The sequence below is a fragment of the Heptranchias perlo genome, chromosome 23 (genome assembly GCF_035084215.1).
Source record: "Heptranchias perlo isolate sHepPer1 chromosome 23, sHepPer1.hap1, whole genome shotgun sequence".
In the NCBI taxonomy this organism is placed as follows: domain Eukaryota; kingdom Metazoa; phylum Chordata; class Chondrichthyes; order Hexanchiformes; family Hexanchidae; genus Heptranchias; species Heptranchias perlo.
Window position 1 is genome coordinate 27645010 of NC_090347.1, and position 18642 is coordinate 27663651.

An 18642-nucleotide genomic window follows, 5' to 3' on the forward strand; every position below is an offset into this window, starting at 1 on the left:
CGAACGTACAAACAGAAAACCCCGACCGTAGTGTCTAACTGCAGCTTTAAATCAAAGTTATTAAATCAGAGCTAAAAAGTTAAGTTGGACATTTCCTTTTTATAATCTTGCTTGTGATAAGACATAATAAAACACTTTCACTTTTTCTTTTGTGTTTCAATTCAAATAGAATCACATGGAGGATTTAAATTTCCCTGCGGGGAAAACGCGAATTCTGGTAATCTTAAAAGCCTGTGCGCTGGTTCAGAATATGGAAAATGCACAATGTAACAGGAGCGAGTTCGATAGTGTGGGATATTATCCTCACACTGTAATATCATGACATCCCTTATAAATGATAATAATGAAATGGAACAGGGCAAAATATTTCATACAAATAAAACAATTTACATTTAATTACTAAGCCATGGGATCAAAAGATTTCATTCAAGTACATTACATGGTTGTAAGGGGCAGAAAATAAGAACATTTAAAAAAGAGCAAGAATCACTAATTAAACATTTGTGAATTCTGTGACAACATCAAGCCATGCAACTCTGCTTCAGTCTCATGCAAAGGCCAGTTCAGATGAGTTAGTGGTGACATACAAATAGCAACTGGAGGAGTTCCAGAGTTAGCTGAAGTGCCAGAGGGGAAGTTATTGCTCCGGCTTACCCTAAATTCCCCCTCACACTTAGCCAATATAGACTCATTCTGGTCAAACAGCTGCAAGTATACAACATAGGCACCCAAAAGGAAAAAAAGAACATAATAGAAAAATTGTTCAGAATTTTGAAAACGATAACCAGAGGAATTCCACTGAAAAAAAATTTATATCAATAACACGAAGTTGAAATGTAACACACGCAAGAAAGTAACTGTCCATTTAGGTAAGAAACATATAAACTACAGTAAAATTAAAATGGAATAATGAAATGTAATAACTCCAAGAAAAACATATTATACATGTAAAAACTATAAAAGATTTGTAATTTCCAAATTATCCTTCAATTTTAAAGATCATATGCAAATGTTTCTGATGTATTCGAATAGTTCAACTTGCTCCCCTCGTCTTTCCTGGCTCTTGTTGGGTTATAATCTTATGGGTGATGGCAGCCCACTGCTGCCCCACCCAAATGGCTATTCTTCATGTGTAAGCAAAGACAATCAATGTTGGCAGGCTGCTCAACCATGGAGTTTTGTTTCATTAGTGCCAGGAATCGTGCCAGTGGCAATTTAGGGGAAGAAGTTTGGTCTACATGCTTAACACTATTTTCCTAATTTATTTAATATAGTGATGATGTTACCATAATCAATTTCAGCACATTGTAGGACTATGTTTTCGACCTCCCTCGCACTTCCCTAATTCTATTGCCATTTTATTCCCAACAGCATCCATCATTTTCAACTTGAATTGGATGGACCACTGAGGCTAATTCAGGGCTTTTCTAACAGCAACACTCTTTGTTATATTTAACACTAGATCATTCTTGGTGTGAAAAAGAACTACCTGATATCAGTTTTAAATTTTTCTTGTGCTAGTTTGAACCTGCGCCCTCTTGTCCTATGGTTGTGGTTTAACTTGAAGAAGTGTCCAGATTTATCTTTTCTATGCCATTTAGTGTCTAACACACCTTTCCATGAGATCCCCTTTCTATCAGATTACGCGATTTGTTGGTTAATTAACGCTCAAGTGCACATTAAATCAGATTGGTAGTACACTTAGACACCATTAAATCACCATTATCAAATCACACACGAGCCATTATTTTATGGACTGTGGGTTATTACAATTATAATTTACTTTACAGCAGCACATCTGAACAGTATAGATTTTATACTGAAAGTACAAATGAAGTTTGCTTTTTTTGGAGGGGAGTGGGTAAAGGGAAATATAAATGTTTAGAGAAACTTTAAAAATAGATAATTGAGAAAGACACTACAGAACTCTACCGTTCGCCTTAGCAACGGCACTGATGAGGAAAACTGAATTGTGGACAATATTATTAAAAATGCCTTCAGCTTCTTAAGTTCAGTAGAAATCAAATTAGCAAAAACAAAAATACAGTAATTTTGAACAGGTAAATATTTATTGATATGAAAAGTTAAAGCACTCCTTTTTATCAGGCCCTACTCTATCAGGCTGATGGCTTTTGATTTTCCATGAGAAAGAACTAACAGTTCTTCATGAATCTTCTACTCCTTGAGGATTCCATCTGAACTCATCAGTCAAATGGTGCGGCACATTCCTATACCAAAGTGTTGTGTCACAGAGGTGGAGAATGCAGTTTCATACTGCGAGTTGTCTACAAGGGCGATCTCTGCTGGGAAAGAGAACATGCGTTTGGAGGCTGGTGAGAGGCAGGGAAAAATATGAACATGTCAGGCCGAGCTGGCCAGTTAGAGGGCAGCACCAGCACTGGATTGGCAGCGAACAGCAGGGCCCACCCTGATGATCTAGAAATGGTGCTTGTAAGCAGGAGAAATAACTAATAAAAAAAAGTCTATTGAAAAAGAAGAGAACACAATCTGGGACAATAGCTCTTGTGGGAAAAATGCATCTCTGTTTAAAAACCTAAACAGCCTTGAGCCCAATTTGTATCCTATTGAGTCTCTTTATTTTGATATCATGCTCAAAAATAATTACAATCTGGATGAGAAAGGGTAATAAATGGAGCGAGGTGAAAACATCTAGAATGCTTAGAAACCTTTGCATATAATCTTTGATGCTTTACTGAATCTAAACTTCAAAATTTAGTTAATTATGATAATACATACCACTTCAACAGAAATAAAATACCACAAGATCAGTGAATGACCACATTATGTGTCCAGCATGAATGAGGGTTTGATTAAAGGGATGGTTATTAGAAGCTTCACCAATACTTTTACGTATCTATATAATTTTGATGAGACTGAAATTAAATCAGTGAGCAAACTGAGTCTTATAATAGTGAAATCAATTTTCTCAAATTTTATTTTTGGGGACGCTTGACATTTTGTGGTATTTTTGCTTTGACAGAGAAATGAAAACTTTGTGGCTGTCCTGCACTTTGCTGACTACTGAAATGGGCAGTAATGTATCAAGCACAGGTTGAAATAAGCTTTCTGCACTGTTCTTATTATGCCATGGCAAAGGTGACAAAATGGATGTAAAATTGGTAAAACTGGTGAAGTTATTTGGCTTTTAAGTCACTGTCAGAAGTTAACAGACCTTGCAATAAAAACAGAATTCCTTCTTTTTCCAAATGCTCTCATTTATTTACATTTATTGATTCTAATATGTCCACAATCTGCCAATGTTTAAAATGTTAAGTCAGATCCCAATGTAAAATGTGCTTTAAATCTGTATCTGGCTGTCCACTGTACCAAACTAGGTTTTATATCTTTTGGGCATTGAAAGACAACTGACCCAGTGAAAACATGGTTTGGAAGTGTTACTTGTAATCGTAATTTTCTTCAAAAATTAGATCTTTTCTCTTTTACAATCTCTTACAATTGAATTTCAAAGAATGATATCTACGAGCTATACATCATATCCTTGTAGTATTGTGATTATATTTTGGGACAAGTTGATCTGTTCTCAACTAGGTTGAATGGAGTACAAGGCTTACCAGGTACATCAACCAAAGTAATGCTCAGTCCCATGAGCTGAGCACTGTTCAGTACTTCAGAGTGTGTTAATACTGTATGTCTTTCACCTCATGCTCCAATTTATTTGAAATACACATTTCATGGTCATCAACAAAGACCATTATCAGTGGGAAGAAGAAACATTCTTCCCAAAAATCAAAGAGCAGTGAAACGTGAAAGAGATGTTTATCTGATCCCTCCAAATGAATTTGCAACAATTTCAGAATATTTTTGATCGATTGTTTTTCAAAAACAAAACAGCAGCAGTTGAAAAGGATTTGTCGCTAGGATTTTGGAAATCAGTAATGTATCATCTAATTAAAGAAAGACGCTGCCTTGCGACACATCTTGAAGGTCTTATGCCTTGATTTGTTACATTTTGCACAAAATCTCAACTCTTTTCTTCTCAGTGAAGAATTTCCTGAAATTAACAGTAATTATTATTGCACATTTACGTTGCTTACTTAACGATTGGCAAGAGGTAATTATTACATAAAGCGGTATAGTAGTGAATTTATGGGCAGTTATTGGCAACAGACTCAACATGGTGGCATCTTAATAAATAGGCTGTCTCAAGAGGCTGTGTGCAGCAATGAACAAGGTGATCATGGCAAGTGTCTCTGGAGGTCGTGTTGCCCAGCCTCCCTCGATGGGAGCTTCAGCAGAAACTGGGCTTGCTGTTGGAAGTGGTCATGTTTCCTAAGCAGTTCAACCATCTCGCAGAGGCCAACAATGTGGATTTGCACTCACTGACTTACAAGGACCTTTTTCAATTATTGAGGAAGATATGGTGACTAGAGACAAAATTGAGAATTGGGACTTAGAAAGTTTGTGCAAGTGCATTTGTTCCTGTAATCTGCCCTGCAATGTAAATGGGACAGTTTCCAAATCATCTCGGACATGAGCAGGAATTGCCGAACCACTTCTTAAAGCAGCTCTGCAATATGAATATTGCATAAAACATATCTTGGAAATAAAAGTAATTGTGAGAAATTCACTATGTGGACTGGTCAATCAAAACTGCTGCATGTCTCAAGGACTAGATTATTTCCTCCCATAAGCTTTGCTGTCATTGAAGTAAATATTTTAAGATTTCATGGAAAAATTACCATGGTTCAAATCATGCATTTGAATTCTTGTTTCATCCTTCTACAACACAATATATTAACAATGGGAACTGGTAGAAATATGCACTTGGGAATTTGTTTCTAATTTTTTAAGAACAAAATGACATTTAAATTCATATTTTCCTCCAAATTCCGTCCCAAAACTTGGTCATTGGCCAAAAGTACTTCCTGTGGTTGGGAGGGTGAGACATCCCCGGATGGGGGCCACTTTACGAGGGCTACCAGTGTTGCTTCACAGTCAGCCAGTACGAAGCTCATTATAGGAACACGTACTGCGCCAGTTTTATCTGCATGGGTGTAGAACACTGGGTTATCATCAGCGGCTTTGTCTGGCAGCCTGTCTGAGAACGGAGACTCGTAGGTTTGAGTGTTATTGGACAGTATCACAGAGCAAATTCATTTTACCACACATTTTACCAAGAGGTATGGCAGCATAGTGGTTATGTTGATGGACTAGTAATTGAGAGTCGTGGGCTAATAATCCAGAGAATTTGAGTTCAAATCGCACCATGGCAGTTTGAGCAATTTAAATTCAGTTAAAAAACTTGAGGAAAAAAAAAATCAATAAAAGTGACTATGATTATCGTAAAAACCCAAAGGGTTCACTGATGCCTTTTAGGGAAGGAAACCTGGCCTCCTTCCCCGGTCTGGCCAACACGTGACTCCAATCCCATACCAATGTGGTTGACTCTTATCTGCCCTCTGAAGTGGCCTAGCAAGCCACTCAGTTGAATCAAACCACATGTAGCGGTTCAAGAAGGTGGCCTGCCATCTCCTTCTCAGGGCAACTAAGGATAAGCAATAAATGCCAGCCTTGCCAGTGATGCCCACATCCCGAGAATGAACTAAAAAAAATTCTCTCATTGTTTTTATTTTGAAATAATGTAATTGTTTTATGATTTTGAGCCACCTGAATTTTTTTTTAAATTTCTAAAACAAGAATTCAAATTCATTTCACTGATCTTATAATTCCAAACTGAATATTTTAATAATGCTTAAGTTCATTGATTTACAAGTCAATGTAACTTGTTAGCATTATTCTGTGTCCTCTGCAGAGATTGGTAAATTAAGGTAAACTCATACCTGTAGACATGCTTTCTCCAGCTGACAGGTTGTCTAAAATTGTATGGTCCAAAGGCTGTGAACTAGGCCCAGAAAGGCCTGTTGTAGGAGGCTGTGGAGGTGGAAGGGTGGGTCTTTGTCTAGGCTTGAGTGTGGGTCGAGATTTAGTTAAAGTGCTTGTTTGGGATGGAGGAGAAGACAGAGATGGTGGAGCTGAGGGGGTTTGGCTTGATGGCAAGGCATAGGCTTGAGGATAGTTTGCAGCATATGGTGATGGAGTGCTTGGAGGTGTGGGAGAAAGGCTCGCAGGGGAAGGCTGGCCTGTTGCCTGGTCAAATGGGATTTTAGGTGCTATGGGGGCCACCTTCTTTGCAGCTGTAAAGAGAAAAAATGAAATTTTTAGCTTGTGTATGTATGTTTTTAAAGGCACATTTGGTATGACAAAAATTCATTTCAGAAAACAGCTGTTCAACAAAATAAATGCCAAAAGTTCAAAACAAAAGTACATTTTATAGCAATAAGGTTCTCTTTAAACCGCTCAGCAGCATACTGCAGAGGAGAATCTGAGCAGTGCACCACAGAAGAGAAACTGTGCAGTGCAATGGAGAGGAGGAGCTGAGGACAGGCTGAACAGCACACCAGAGAAGAAATGCTAAAGAGCACACTGGAGAGGAAATGCTGAGCAGCACATCAGAGAGGAAGGGTTCAGCAGTACACTGGTGGGAGAAGCTGAGCATTGCACCGGAGAGGAGAGGCTGTACCGTGCACCGGAGAGGAGAGACTGTACCGTGCACCGGAGAGGAGAGGCTGTACCGTGCACCGGAGAGGAGAGGCTGTACCGTGCACCGGAGAGGAGAGGCTGTTCCGTGCACCGGAGAGGAGAGGCTGTACCGTGCACCGGAGAGGAGAGGCTGTACCGTGCACCGGAGAGAAGAGGCTGTACCGTGCACCGGAGAGAAGAGGCTGTACCGTGCACCGGAGAGAAGAGGCTGTACCGTGCACCGGAGAGAAGAGGCTGTACCGTGCACCGGAGAGGAGAGGCTGTTCCGTGCACCGGAGAGAAGAGGCTGTACCGTGCACCGGGGAGCAGAGGCTGTACCGTGCACCGGAGAGGAGAGGCTGTTCTGTGCACCGGAGAGCAGAGGCTGTACTGTGCACGGTGGGGGGGGAAGAGGCTGTACTGTGCACCGGAGAGGAGAGGCTGTACTGTGCACCGGAGAGGAGAGGCTGTACTGTGCACCGGAGAGGAGAGGCTGTACTGTGCACCGGAGAGGAGAGGCTGTACTGTGCACCGGAGAGGAGAGGCTGTACTGTGCACCGGAGAGGAGAGGCTGTACTGTGCACCGGAGAGGAGAGGCTGTACTGTGCACCGGAGAGGAGAGGCTGTACTGTGCACCGGAGAGGAGAGGCTGTACTGTGCACCGGAGAGGAGAGGCTGTACTGTGCACCGGAGAGGAGAGGCTGTACTGTGCACCGGAGAGGAGAGGCTGTACTGTGCACCGGAGAGGAGAGGCTGTACTGTGCACCGGAGAGGAGAGGCTGTACTGTGCACCGGAGAGGAGAGGCTGTTCCGTGCACCGGAGAGCAGAGGCTGTACTGTGCACCAGAGAGCAGAGGCTGTACTCTGCACCAGAGAGGAGAGGCTGTACTGTGCACCGGAGAGGAGAGGCTGTACTGTGCACCGGAGAGGAGAGGCTGTACTGTGCACCGGAGAGGAGAGGCTGTACTGTGCACCGGAGAGGAGAGGCTGTACTGTGCACGGTGGTGGGGGGGAAGAGGCTGTACCGTGCACCGGAGAGGAGAGGCTGTACCGTGCACCGGAGAGGAGAGGCTGTACCGTGCACCGGAGAGGAGAGGCTGTACCGTGCACTGGAGAGGAGAGGCTGTACCGTGCACCGGAGAGGAGAGGCTGTACCGTGCACCGGAGAGGAGAGGCTGTACCGTGCACCGGAGAGGAGAGGCTGTACCGTGCACCGGAGAGGAGAGGCTGTACTGTGCACCGGAGAGGAGAGGCTGTTCCGTGCACCGGAGAGGAGAGGCTGTTCCGTGCACCGGAGAGGCTGTACCGTGCACCGGAGAGGAGAGGCTGTACCGTGCACCGGAGTGGAGAGGCTGTACCGTGCACCGGAGTGGAGAGGCTGTACCGTGCACCGGAGAGGAGAGGCTGTACCGTGCACCGGAGAGGAGAGGCTGTACCGTGCACCGGAGTGGAGAGGCTGTACCGTGCACCGGAGAGGAGAGGTTGAGCAACACAATGAGAAGGAGAGGCTGAGCAGCATAATGACGAGGAGAGGTTGAGCAGTGCATTGGCTTGTAGCTGTTTAAAGTATCAGTAAGCGCTAGACAACTGTATAATAACTCTGCTCACCAGCACTCAGAAAATCATTCACAAATAAACATTCGGGAGGCCTGCACGGCACCACCACATGAAACTGACACCTATTGATGTGGTGATCATTCAATTATAGTGATCGTTTGGAAATCTGCCCAAAACGATAGCTTTAAATGGAATCCGCTGTACTTGTAATGGGTGTCTGCATGACTGAGGCTATTTGTGCCAGTTGGGTTATACTCACCTGTTGTGGTGCTGTCTTAGTTTCCTCTGAACCTCAAAGCTCCAAGCAGAAATAAATACTGCGCCTACAGATGTGGAGCGATGCGTGGAGTTTTGGAGGAAACCAGATGTTCAGTGTGTTCTGACTGCTTCACCATTCCTTGCATAATGAAATCTGCTTACCAGTCGATCTACTAATGTGGCAGGAGTCACACATTGTTGTTATACCAGTTTCGATATACACCATGATTCTGTAACCTCATGATGTGTCTCTGTTCCTCAGTGTTGGTTCAGCTCCCCGTGTTATATTGGGAGTAGACACAAAATAAATCTACAGTCAGACCACCACTGTCTGGCTGGCAGTGGTGAAAGGATGCCAATTTTTCAAATTTGTGGTTATGCTATGAATTTACATCACGTTATATGTTATGCTGTGTGTGAGTTTGGCTTATATTTGCAGCACAAAACAGCATTTCTTTCAGGGAATCTTAATCTGCAAATTGATAGCACAGCAGAATGCTGTCAACTATCCGCTGAGCCAGGCTCTCAATACCAGTTTGCTAACCTAAGTATTGCTAGTACACAACCAAACACAACATCTAACAAGCATTAAAAAAAAAGACAAGTATCCACCTTTCCGCAGTGTATGGGGACTCTGCTCGATTGGCAGTTGACTTGTGCCAATGCTTTGCTGGAGGCTGCTAGAGGAAGTCACGTGGTCAGAAACAGGTCTGCCTTTCTGTCCAATCACAGGTGAAAGTTCTTTGCCTTTCATAGCACTGAAGAGAAAAGGAGAGGATTACTTGCATACATTAACAAGTTTTTTTTAAGCAAATGCATATAAAAATACAGCAGATGCACACTCTTACATTGCCTTTTCTATCAAACTTGGTTAGCTAACTTAATAATAAACACACATGCTAGATACACACATTAGCCTTGCACACTATTTTTTATTAATCCCCCACTAGTTACTTTATCTCAATACAAGCACTAATGATTTTCACATATGCTTTAACTACTGTTTCAGAGATACTCTTTGCATTGAGGCATGAATTCTAAATATTTACCTAGTTAGCCTGGTTCCTTTGTCTCTGGCACAGGCACAGCCGACCCATGGGGGAGAGGCTGACACAGAAGGGTTAAAGGGGGTGCCATGAGGATCGTGTTTGGTTAGGAGAAGAGGGGTTTTGATGTAGATAGGTGAGACGTTAGTTTCAGATACATGCGAGTCAGTAAGGGAGCCTTGCTTAGGGAGGTGCAGGGAGCACGGCTTAGGATTAGAGTTGATGTCAAGCTGCTGTGGGGAAGGAGGCTGAGTGAGCAAGGTTGGGCTGTACCCTGACCACCTTTGAGGGGAGGAGGCTTGGGGTACACCCTCAGGCCGAGCAGATGGCTGAGCCTTATGGTAGAAATGGTGGGCATGCTGGTAGCAAGGATAAGGGGAAGGTCTGTCATCCTCTGGGGAAGGGTAAATGTAACAGGAATCCGACCAATTGGAAGACAACTCGTCTGTGCTGTAAACATTAAAAGAGCAACAACATTTGTTTGGGGAGATACAAAAAAACAGGAGGGGGAAAAAAATCAACAGAGAAAAAAATACAAGGTTTAGTAACTCAGACACTGCATGACAATACACAACAGACATTTGCTGTATAGCAACAAAGCAGTGGCAATAAGGTGGGTGGGTGACTGCACAACACACAGTGGACACTAAAAACTAAGCAGTGCCATGCTGCAAGTGAAATCTGTTGCAAAATTTAGTGTTTCTATGCGTCAGAAGCTAAAACACAGAGTGCACATGCATTCACTGCACTTCATTTCAAAGTATCAGTGACACTGCAATGATTTCCAAAACAGTTCTTTTCTAATTTTACTGCATGTCTTTTGTTATCCTGCAGGGTGACAGCGTTTTTGATTTGAAAAAGAAATTGGAGAAACACGTGTTGTAATACGAGGTCAACCAGAACAAATTCATTTCTGAATTCTCGGGTGCATAAGGGAAGGGAACCTGCCACCTCCTACCTGGTCTGGCCTGCATGTGACTCTAGTGAATATTATATGGTTGTCTCTTAATGCTCTATAAAGTGGCCTACTAAGCCACTCAGCCCACCACCACCTTCTCAGGGCAACTCGGGATAGTTAATAAATGTGAGGGTAATTTTGGCTTTGGGTGATAGTGTAAAACGGGCTATCAATTCTGCCAACCATCATACATTTCTCTGTTGGAAATGAAAATCGGGAGAGATGTATCATGGGCGGTTAAATCAATATCGCCCGCTTTACACTATCACCCAAAGTAAAAATACCTCCTGTGATCTTGCCAGCATCACCCACATGCCAAGAACAAATAAAAAAATATTGTATTAGCAGCTTTGTTCTTCATCTTTTTTAATTTATATCCTGGATTGGATTGTCACCTTTGTGTTGCAAAGATAAGATGCCAATATAGGATTCATATAATGTCAAAGTTTAAGCAGACAACTGTGGTTATAACTTTTATATGCTGATGGTAATTAAGAGTAATTTTAGCATCAGTGGTAATGTGACTATGCCCTATGTATTGGTTAAAGTGCACTGAAATCGGGTGCTTGAATTCTGCTCTTCATAAAACAAAAGAGGCAGGGAGTCTGCTATTCAACCTTCCCCTGCTGCTGCTATTGTCAGTGAGGACATGAAGGGCCCAATATTAGAAGGGAGGCGGGTTGGCAGTGGGGGGTCGACAGGGCACGTGGGTAACACGCCCAGTAAAATCAGTGGGTTTGGCACGCGATCGTACGTAAATTGAAGCCACTTACCTTGGCTTCCGGGTTTTGCGCTGGAAAGCTCCACAGCGGGCGGACTGCGCACCCCCGTATCATAGGCTGTCAGCTGGAGGAGGCCTATTTAAAGGAGCAGTCCTCCACTGACTGATAATGCAGAAAATAGGCAAAATTACAGCATGGAGCATCCCAGGAGGAAGGCTGCTCCCAGGTTTAATGATGCCTCACCCCAGGTCTTACTGGATGGGGTGAGGAGGAAGAGGAAGAGGAGAGGGGAGATCTTCCACCCGGCGGACGGGAGGAAGTGGCCTGACTCTGCCACCATGAAGGCCTGGTTCGAGGTGGCAGAGGCGGTCACCAGCACCACCAACATAGCACGCACCTGCATACAGTGCAGGAGGCACTTCAATGACCTAACCAGGTCAGCCGAATCGAGTACTCTTACTCGTTCCCCTACACTCCGTTTGCCACATCACCACCCCCACCCCACATCTCCTTCTGCACTGCCAACACTACTCTATCACATTACTCCTCACACTCATTGAACTCTCATCCTCATCTTACCTGCACTTCCTCATCTCCCCAGTACTCATCCCACCACTACCACTCAACCCAATCCTTATACAATCTCATGGCTCTGTCTCATATTCACCCTCTCATGCATCTCTTTCACGGTCAGCCTCACCCAACCTGCCACGACCTGTGCTGCAGCCACAGGGCATGCATCACGTATGTGTAGTAGGAAGCGTAAGGCAAACGTGTCATGAGCATGAAGGGGATGGTCAAGGGTGTTTGAGGGTTTGTCATGGTTTTTACTTATATTTGATTTCTGGTCAACTCACATTACATATTATATTGTCACCACTACTGCCACATCTTGGCCATTCTTGACTGGCTTGTGCAATAAGACCCTTTCATGAGGTTCTCCATGAACACCCTTGATGCCACCCATTGAGTCACCCTACAGTGGGTGCATGTGTAGTTGCACGACTACTTTGTGAAGGTGCCTGTTGCGCAGCACTGTGTTGTGCAGCTCCACGTGGCGGAGATTGATGGCGTGCCTGGCGAGGCCGGTGATGTTGCTCGTCCTCCAATGGAGTGATGAATGCAGCTATGGAACCACCCTCCCTCCACATCTTGACGGTGTGAGTGTGATGGGGTCCGCAAAGTAGGTAAATGTGTTTGGAGAGCAGAGTTTAGGGTATGATGTATTAATTTTGACTGGAGACAATGGTGTGGCAGGCAAAACTTTGTCTGAGGTGATAGAGTGCCCTGCTGCAATGAATGAGGTATTCCCCCAACTGTCGAGGAATCCTCTGCATCTCCCAATGGCTGCTGACTGAAACACGTCTGCAACAACAGGGAGTGTTTCCCACAGCACGGGAAACACGCTGAGGAGAATCCAAAATCAAATCCCTGCTAAAATCTCTTCCCAATGACGTCTGTCAACGACCTCAAGTACCTCCCTAACTATCTAAACTGTCATCCCGCCAGCTTTAATTGCCGGTGGGAGTTCCGCATGCGGGGGCTGCACGCGATCCGATTTGCGTCACTGGGGAACCCGGAAGTGGGCGGGTTGGAGCAGGGCTCTAGACCCACTCCAGGATTCCCCAATTTTAGGAATCCCCCTGCCACGAACGCACCCGCTTAGCCATCCTAAAATTGACCCCTAAAAGTTGGTTTATCCCAATTTTGGTAGTTGAATATGACGCCTGAATCACAACAATGGGATAGGACTCCAGTTATGATTGTTGAAGGAACTTTTTTTTTGCAAAATAAATGAGACCAAAAAATCTTACATCTCAAGTAGTCAAGTAAAATGGGCATTGTAATATGCAAAATCCACTCAATGGGTACTACTATATCTAAATATACCAGATGAAACTGATTGGTCTGCGGTGAATTTCCGCTGGTACAGTAGACAGCGGAACTACCATCCCATTCTGAGGAATTCATGTCTCTGATATCTGGTGCAAAACTATAGCCGTTTTAAAGTTTGTCAGCTTGTGAAAAGTCAAGATCCCAAGAAGGCAGAAATGATTATTATTAGTTCTGGACTTATTTAATGAATAACATAATATACTGAAGAGGCAATGATACCCAAGTCCTATAATTTATAAATGGTGTAATTTGAGGAGCATCAAATTGCCATGCAGAAAATTAGAAGTTAATTTAATAAGATTTTTTAAAAAAAAAGACAGTAACATTTCTGTATTATTGCAGGAAAATAACAGAAGCATTTGAAGAATTCCATTTGACTGCTAATGAGCACTCTGCTCCCTTCACATTGTTTAGTATTTCACAGTTTAGTTAAACATTTGTTTCAGAAACCACAGTAGTGATGTTATATGTTAGCGATATTTGATGTACGTGGAACGACTAACTAGCTCAGCCTCACAGTAATAATGGTTCCAATTTAGAGCGCGTTGTTATTTCAATGAGAGAAAAGTTTTGTTGCACTTTTCAGATCAAATGGAAAGGACTGGTGCTGTGCTTAATTTGCTGGGTGAGTTAAACTGCTTGGACATTTCTTAACCTCAATTCAAAAATATCTCATTTGCAGAAAGTTTGCAATCATTTCAAAAAATGGTTCAGGTGCTTGAGTGCTCTAATACAATTCTGAATGAAATAAATTAATTTAGTACCTTCTTCCTTAATGATTTGAGGTGTGCATTGCTAGCAAGTACAGTAGTTAACCAAATCTGTCACGTGCTTTATTTTGAAATACAGTACAGCAAACTAGCCCATTGTAAACAACACTAAAATAACAAACACTGGTTGCTGTATGGTGCCATTATACCCCTGGTGTTCAATATTGAATGTAAATATTTAAATTAGGTGCATTACTTGTGTATATATATTTTTTTAAAAACACCAATAGGTTTACAGATTGACCTCTACTGGTAACAAAATGAAATCACAGAAAAAAGCTCAGAGCATTGATTACTAATATTGTGTGTACTTGTGTCTTAATTATGTATAAGTTAACAATCTCTTGCCCAAGGGTATAATAGACTAAATAGTGACTGCTTATTTTTTGGCAGCAGAACTAGAATGTCTGCACGTTTTATCTGCCACGATATAACTTCTAGTGTACAATAACACTCTGAATATTAGGAACGTAGACACCTAGGAACAGCTGTAGGCCACTCAGACCCTCGCGCCTGTTCCACCATTCAATTAGATTATGGCTGATTTGTATCATAATTCCATTTACCCTCCTTGGTTCCATATCCCTTAATACCCTTACCCATCAAAGATCTATCAATAAAAAGTTTTGAAACTTTCAATTGACTTAGCCTCATCAGCTTTTTGGAGAGGGAGTTCCAGATTTCCACTACCCTTTGTGTGAAGAAATGCTTCCTGACATCACCCCTGAATGGCCTAGCTCTAATTTTAAGGTTATTCCCCCTTGTTCTGGACTCCCCCACCAGAGGAAATAGTTTTTCTCTATCTACCTTATCAAATCCTTTACTCATCTTAAACACCTCAATTAGATTACCCCTTAATCTTCTATACTCAAGAGAATACAAGCCTAGTCTATGCAACCTGTCCTCATAATTTAACCCTTTTAGCCCCAGTATCATTCTGGTGAATCTACGCTGCACTCTCTTCAAGGCCAATATATCCTTCCTGAGATGTGGTGCTCAGAATCAGTTCTGTAGATGCGGTCTAATCAGACCTTCATACAACTACAGCATAATTTCCACCCTTTTGTATTCCAGCCCCCTTGAGATAAAGGCCAACAGTCCAATAGCCTTTTAAATTATTTTTTGTATCTGTCCACTAGCTTCTGGTGATTTCTGTACTTGGACTCCTAAATTTCTCTGCTCCTCCACAGTTCCTTAGTTCTCACCATTTAGAATCTATCTTTCTTAGGTTCAAAGTGGATGACCTCACACTTCCCCACACAGAACTCCATCTGCCACAGTTTTGCCCACTCAATTAATATATCAATGTCCCTTTGCAACTTTTTGCTCCCATCTACACTACCCACTGCACCATCTAACTTAGTGTCATCAGCAAACTTGAATAGAGGCTCTCTATTCCTTCATCTAATATTACGACCCTATTGGGTTTCTTTGTGATCCTCAAAGCAGTGCAGTATTTTCATACGACTGCCCTTAACAGCAGTCACCATTTATGTAATGTCATAGTTTTTACCTACTGCCCAAACAAATGCTACTGTACATTATGCCTTCATAATGCACAACATTAGGTTCAATAGGTAGGACATTAACTAATTTGTGGAATTTTATTGAGGTGAAGCACGCACAATTTCCTGATTCAGCTCGCTCCATATTCCATGTGCAAGAAGCTCAGGTAACAGTCAAACAGAATGGCGAGAGTGCGAGTAAAGGAAAGCTCCAGAAGCTTGCTGACACGGACACAGCAGCGACACACTCTTACCTTGCTCGTTCAGCCCCAAGTAGTGGGCCGCTAGGAGGAGGAGTGGGAGAGGGAGAAGTGGAAATTTCTATAGACTGCTCGGGAATTGGCGACTGACACGAAGCGGCAAGTTCGGCGGGCGGAGGAGGGGCCTGCGTGGCTGGCGGGGTGGAGGATGTTTTTCGGACTACGGAGGAGCCTCTGCGGGCCACCCAGGATGTGTCCATCACCCTCACACCCATGCTACAGGAACACAGAGACACCATCAACGCTAAAAGAAAAGCAAGCTAGGCTTCAAAAGAATTAGCTTCAGAGGTAGATACAGAAGAGAATTCTGTTCAAAATACATTTAATTACAGTTAAGAAAAGGACAGATTTAACAATCATCATTTGCACTCCTGAGAAATAACATGATAATCTAGTGTGTCCACAACAAATAATGTTGGATTGACAAAGCAAGTGTTTGTAGAAAATATTACATTTCAATATTGGGTTCAAAGTTAGCCCATTAAATCTTTATTGCTGTACATGACTATTGAACATGGCTTCTACATTTTTAAGTAAGTGATATTTGTAATTTTTATTATACAACAGAAACTGCAAAATCTATTTTAAAACTAACCTACATGTTGCAGCTTTGTGGGCATGTTCTCATGTCTTGTAAATATAGGGCTGGTGCTTGCTCATTAGTACGACCAACTGGGATTGTAACTACAATGGAATTTGTAAAATGGGGACATAACCTGCACAATGATGTGACATGTGACTCACACCAGACTTTAACAACTAACCTTATGAAGTTTTATGGAATATGCTCATTTTGTTTGTATAGCAAAGTCCTATCACCAGCAAATCAAAATCTTGATATAAGGCATTGCTCCTTTCGAGAAAAGGAACTTATAGAATTTGTAGGCTCACTATACATAACATACACGTTCAATTCTAGTGGATCCCCCATGTTGCTCCTCAGAGAAAAACAGAGGAAACTATTATCAGGTCAGAAGCATCATACCATTTTAAATACAATTCTGCTGCTACAGTTCAGGTGTTTGTCTCTTTAAGGTTACAAGGTGTAAATGCTATGCATTTTTGAAATCGTTCCTATGTAAAGAAAGCCAGCTTGATCAATAACAGATCAAGCTGGCTTTCTTTTCTTTTAAAAATTGTTTTATTTAAAATGTGGCTACTAAAGTCAATTTAAGGCTAAAGACATTCTGATTTCCAGGTCAATAAGGTATTTTCTGTTGCTGAGGAAGTTACTGTGTTGTGAATGGTTGCCTTTTTTTCTCGTCAGGCCAATCAGAATATAATTTAATGATAATTAAGGGAACTGTGTAGCTTGTAAAATGCTTGTACGTTTATGTGACTGGATTACTTTCTCTTTGTTTTAAAAGGATTGTTTTGTATCTGTGGTGTCTGGAGTGTATTGGACGAAATACATGTTAGCCATATACCTATATATATATATCTTACTCAGTGCGTGCACACACACACACACACACACACACACGCACACAAAATAGCAACAAACAAATAGAACAAACCATTATCCAACACATGTTGGCAAAGGCATATATTACAGTGCCCTATAGTTTCAGTAATTCTTTCTGTTATATTTTAAATTTCTATGTTGTCTACTGCTCTGAGTTAAGCTAGAATTTAAGTCAGGTGAATTTTTCAGTACAAGTGAATTAAAAAGTACCTCCACTTTTAATAAGGCAAAATTATGAAGTAACTCTCAATGTATACACAATCACAATGTACCTCCAATGCATCTGGTGATAACTTCTAAATCTTTACCGCAGAGAGTTCACATGTCATTATTAAAAGAAGATTTTACCTTTGGATGCCAATGTTTATGGAGATGTCACTTTCTAGAATCCAGAGTTTAAAATAAGAAGTGATTAACTCTAAGGCCCCCTCAAACAGCTAAAGTTGCTATACTCATAACTGAATTCTAATCATGCATTACAAACATATTGCTCTTGAATGTGATCATCTTTATTGACACAATGTGAATATTAGACAGATCTGAAGTAGTGTCTGCAGTTATTAACACTTGTGGTCCTTATCTACTTACTCAGATGTTAGGATTATACCATTGGGCTACTTCACCTCAATTATGGATGACTGCCATTGTTAGTACTATCATACTTTTAACACAAAGAAATGATGCACTGACCTTGTTGCCATTTGTATTTCCCCATTGTGTTTTGTATTTTAATTTAGAAGATACATATAGATGATACATCAATATACAAGGTAGACTGTAGGCAAACTACTGCTGCAAATAGTCACATTGCTAGCCCCGTATTCTATGTGAAAGAAGTGTCACCAGCTGTACTTTTTAAAATGGAATAGTTAAAGAATTGTTGTTATCTTCAATATATTAATAGCATTGTCCATTGAAAATGTTTGTTTAAATACTGAATGGAGAGGACGTCATCAAAGGAAACTGCTGCTTGAAAAAGTTAGTGTGCTAGGCACTGAAACATTCAAGGATTAATAATTGGATAATAAAATTAATTCAGCTACCTAATACGGTTGGATACAATAACTCTTTCAAGCCAACTCTCCCGGCTAGGCTATTGGCACCCACAAAGAAACATTCTACAGCAACAGAAAATAACTAAATGATGTTACTCATAATCGTTTGTAATTGTTTGAATTTTATTACAGGGTTCTGCTGCTGAAACTCCTTGCAAGTGAAAGAGGAAAGCCAGGACAAACTATAAAGTAGAATTACTCTCACAAGAGACAGGTCCAGGGTAATTTCAAAAGGTGGGATGATCCCAACTTCCTTTGTGTTCTGAAACTGTAATAATGGAGCTAATAAAAGTTTGAAAAGATTTCAGAGTTCAATCTGCCATTGTTCCCCATTGTACTGATTGTACAATGTTGGGAGTACTGGTGTAATGTAATGGTCCCAGTGATTGTACAATGTTGGGAATACAAAGTTGGGAGCACTGGTGAAATGTAATGGTCCCAGTGATTGTACAGTGTTGGGAGCAGTAGTGTAATGTAATGGGCCCTGTCACTGTGCAATGTTGGGAGCAGTGGTGTAATGTAATGGTCCCAGGCATGGTACAATGTTGGGAGCAGTAGTGTAGTGTAATGTAATGGTCCCAGTTATTGT

General features: G+C 41.8%; 1 protein-coding gene across 11 annotated transcripts in view; it reads right to left on the reverse strand.

Annotated features, from left to right (window-relative positions):
• arhgap44a (Rho GTPase activating protein 44a) overlaps positions 1 to 18642 on the reverse strand; it is a 290103-nt gene that overhangs the window by 7527 nt on the left and 263934 nt on the right. For 4 of the 11 annotated variants that reach the window (XM_068004262.1, XM_068004263.1, XM_068004264.1 and 1 more), the window contains 4 exons: positions 15528 to 15749; positions 9426 to 9872; positions 8989 to 9134; positions 5823 to 6176 (listed from right to left, as the gene is read on the reverse strand). In XM_068004262.1, coding sequence (XP_067860363.1) covers positions 5823 to 6176; positions 8989 to 9134; positions 9426 to 9872; positions 15528 to 15749 — 1169 coding nt within the window. Of the gene's footprint in view, positions 1 to 654; positions 706 to 5822; positions 6177 to 8988; positions 9135 to 9425; positions 9873 to 15527; positions 15750 to 18642 lie in introns of all 11 variants that reach the window. The other 7 variants (XM_068004270.1, XM_068004271.1, XM_068004266.1 and 4 more) reach the window with 6 other exon arrangements.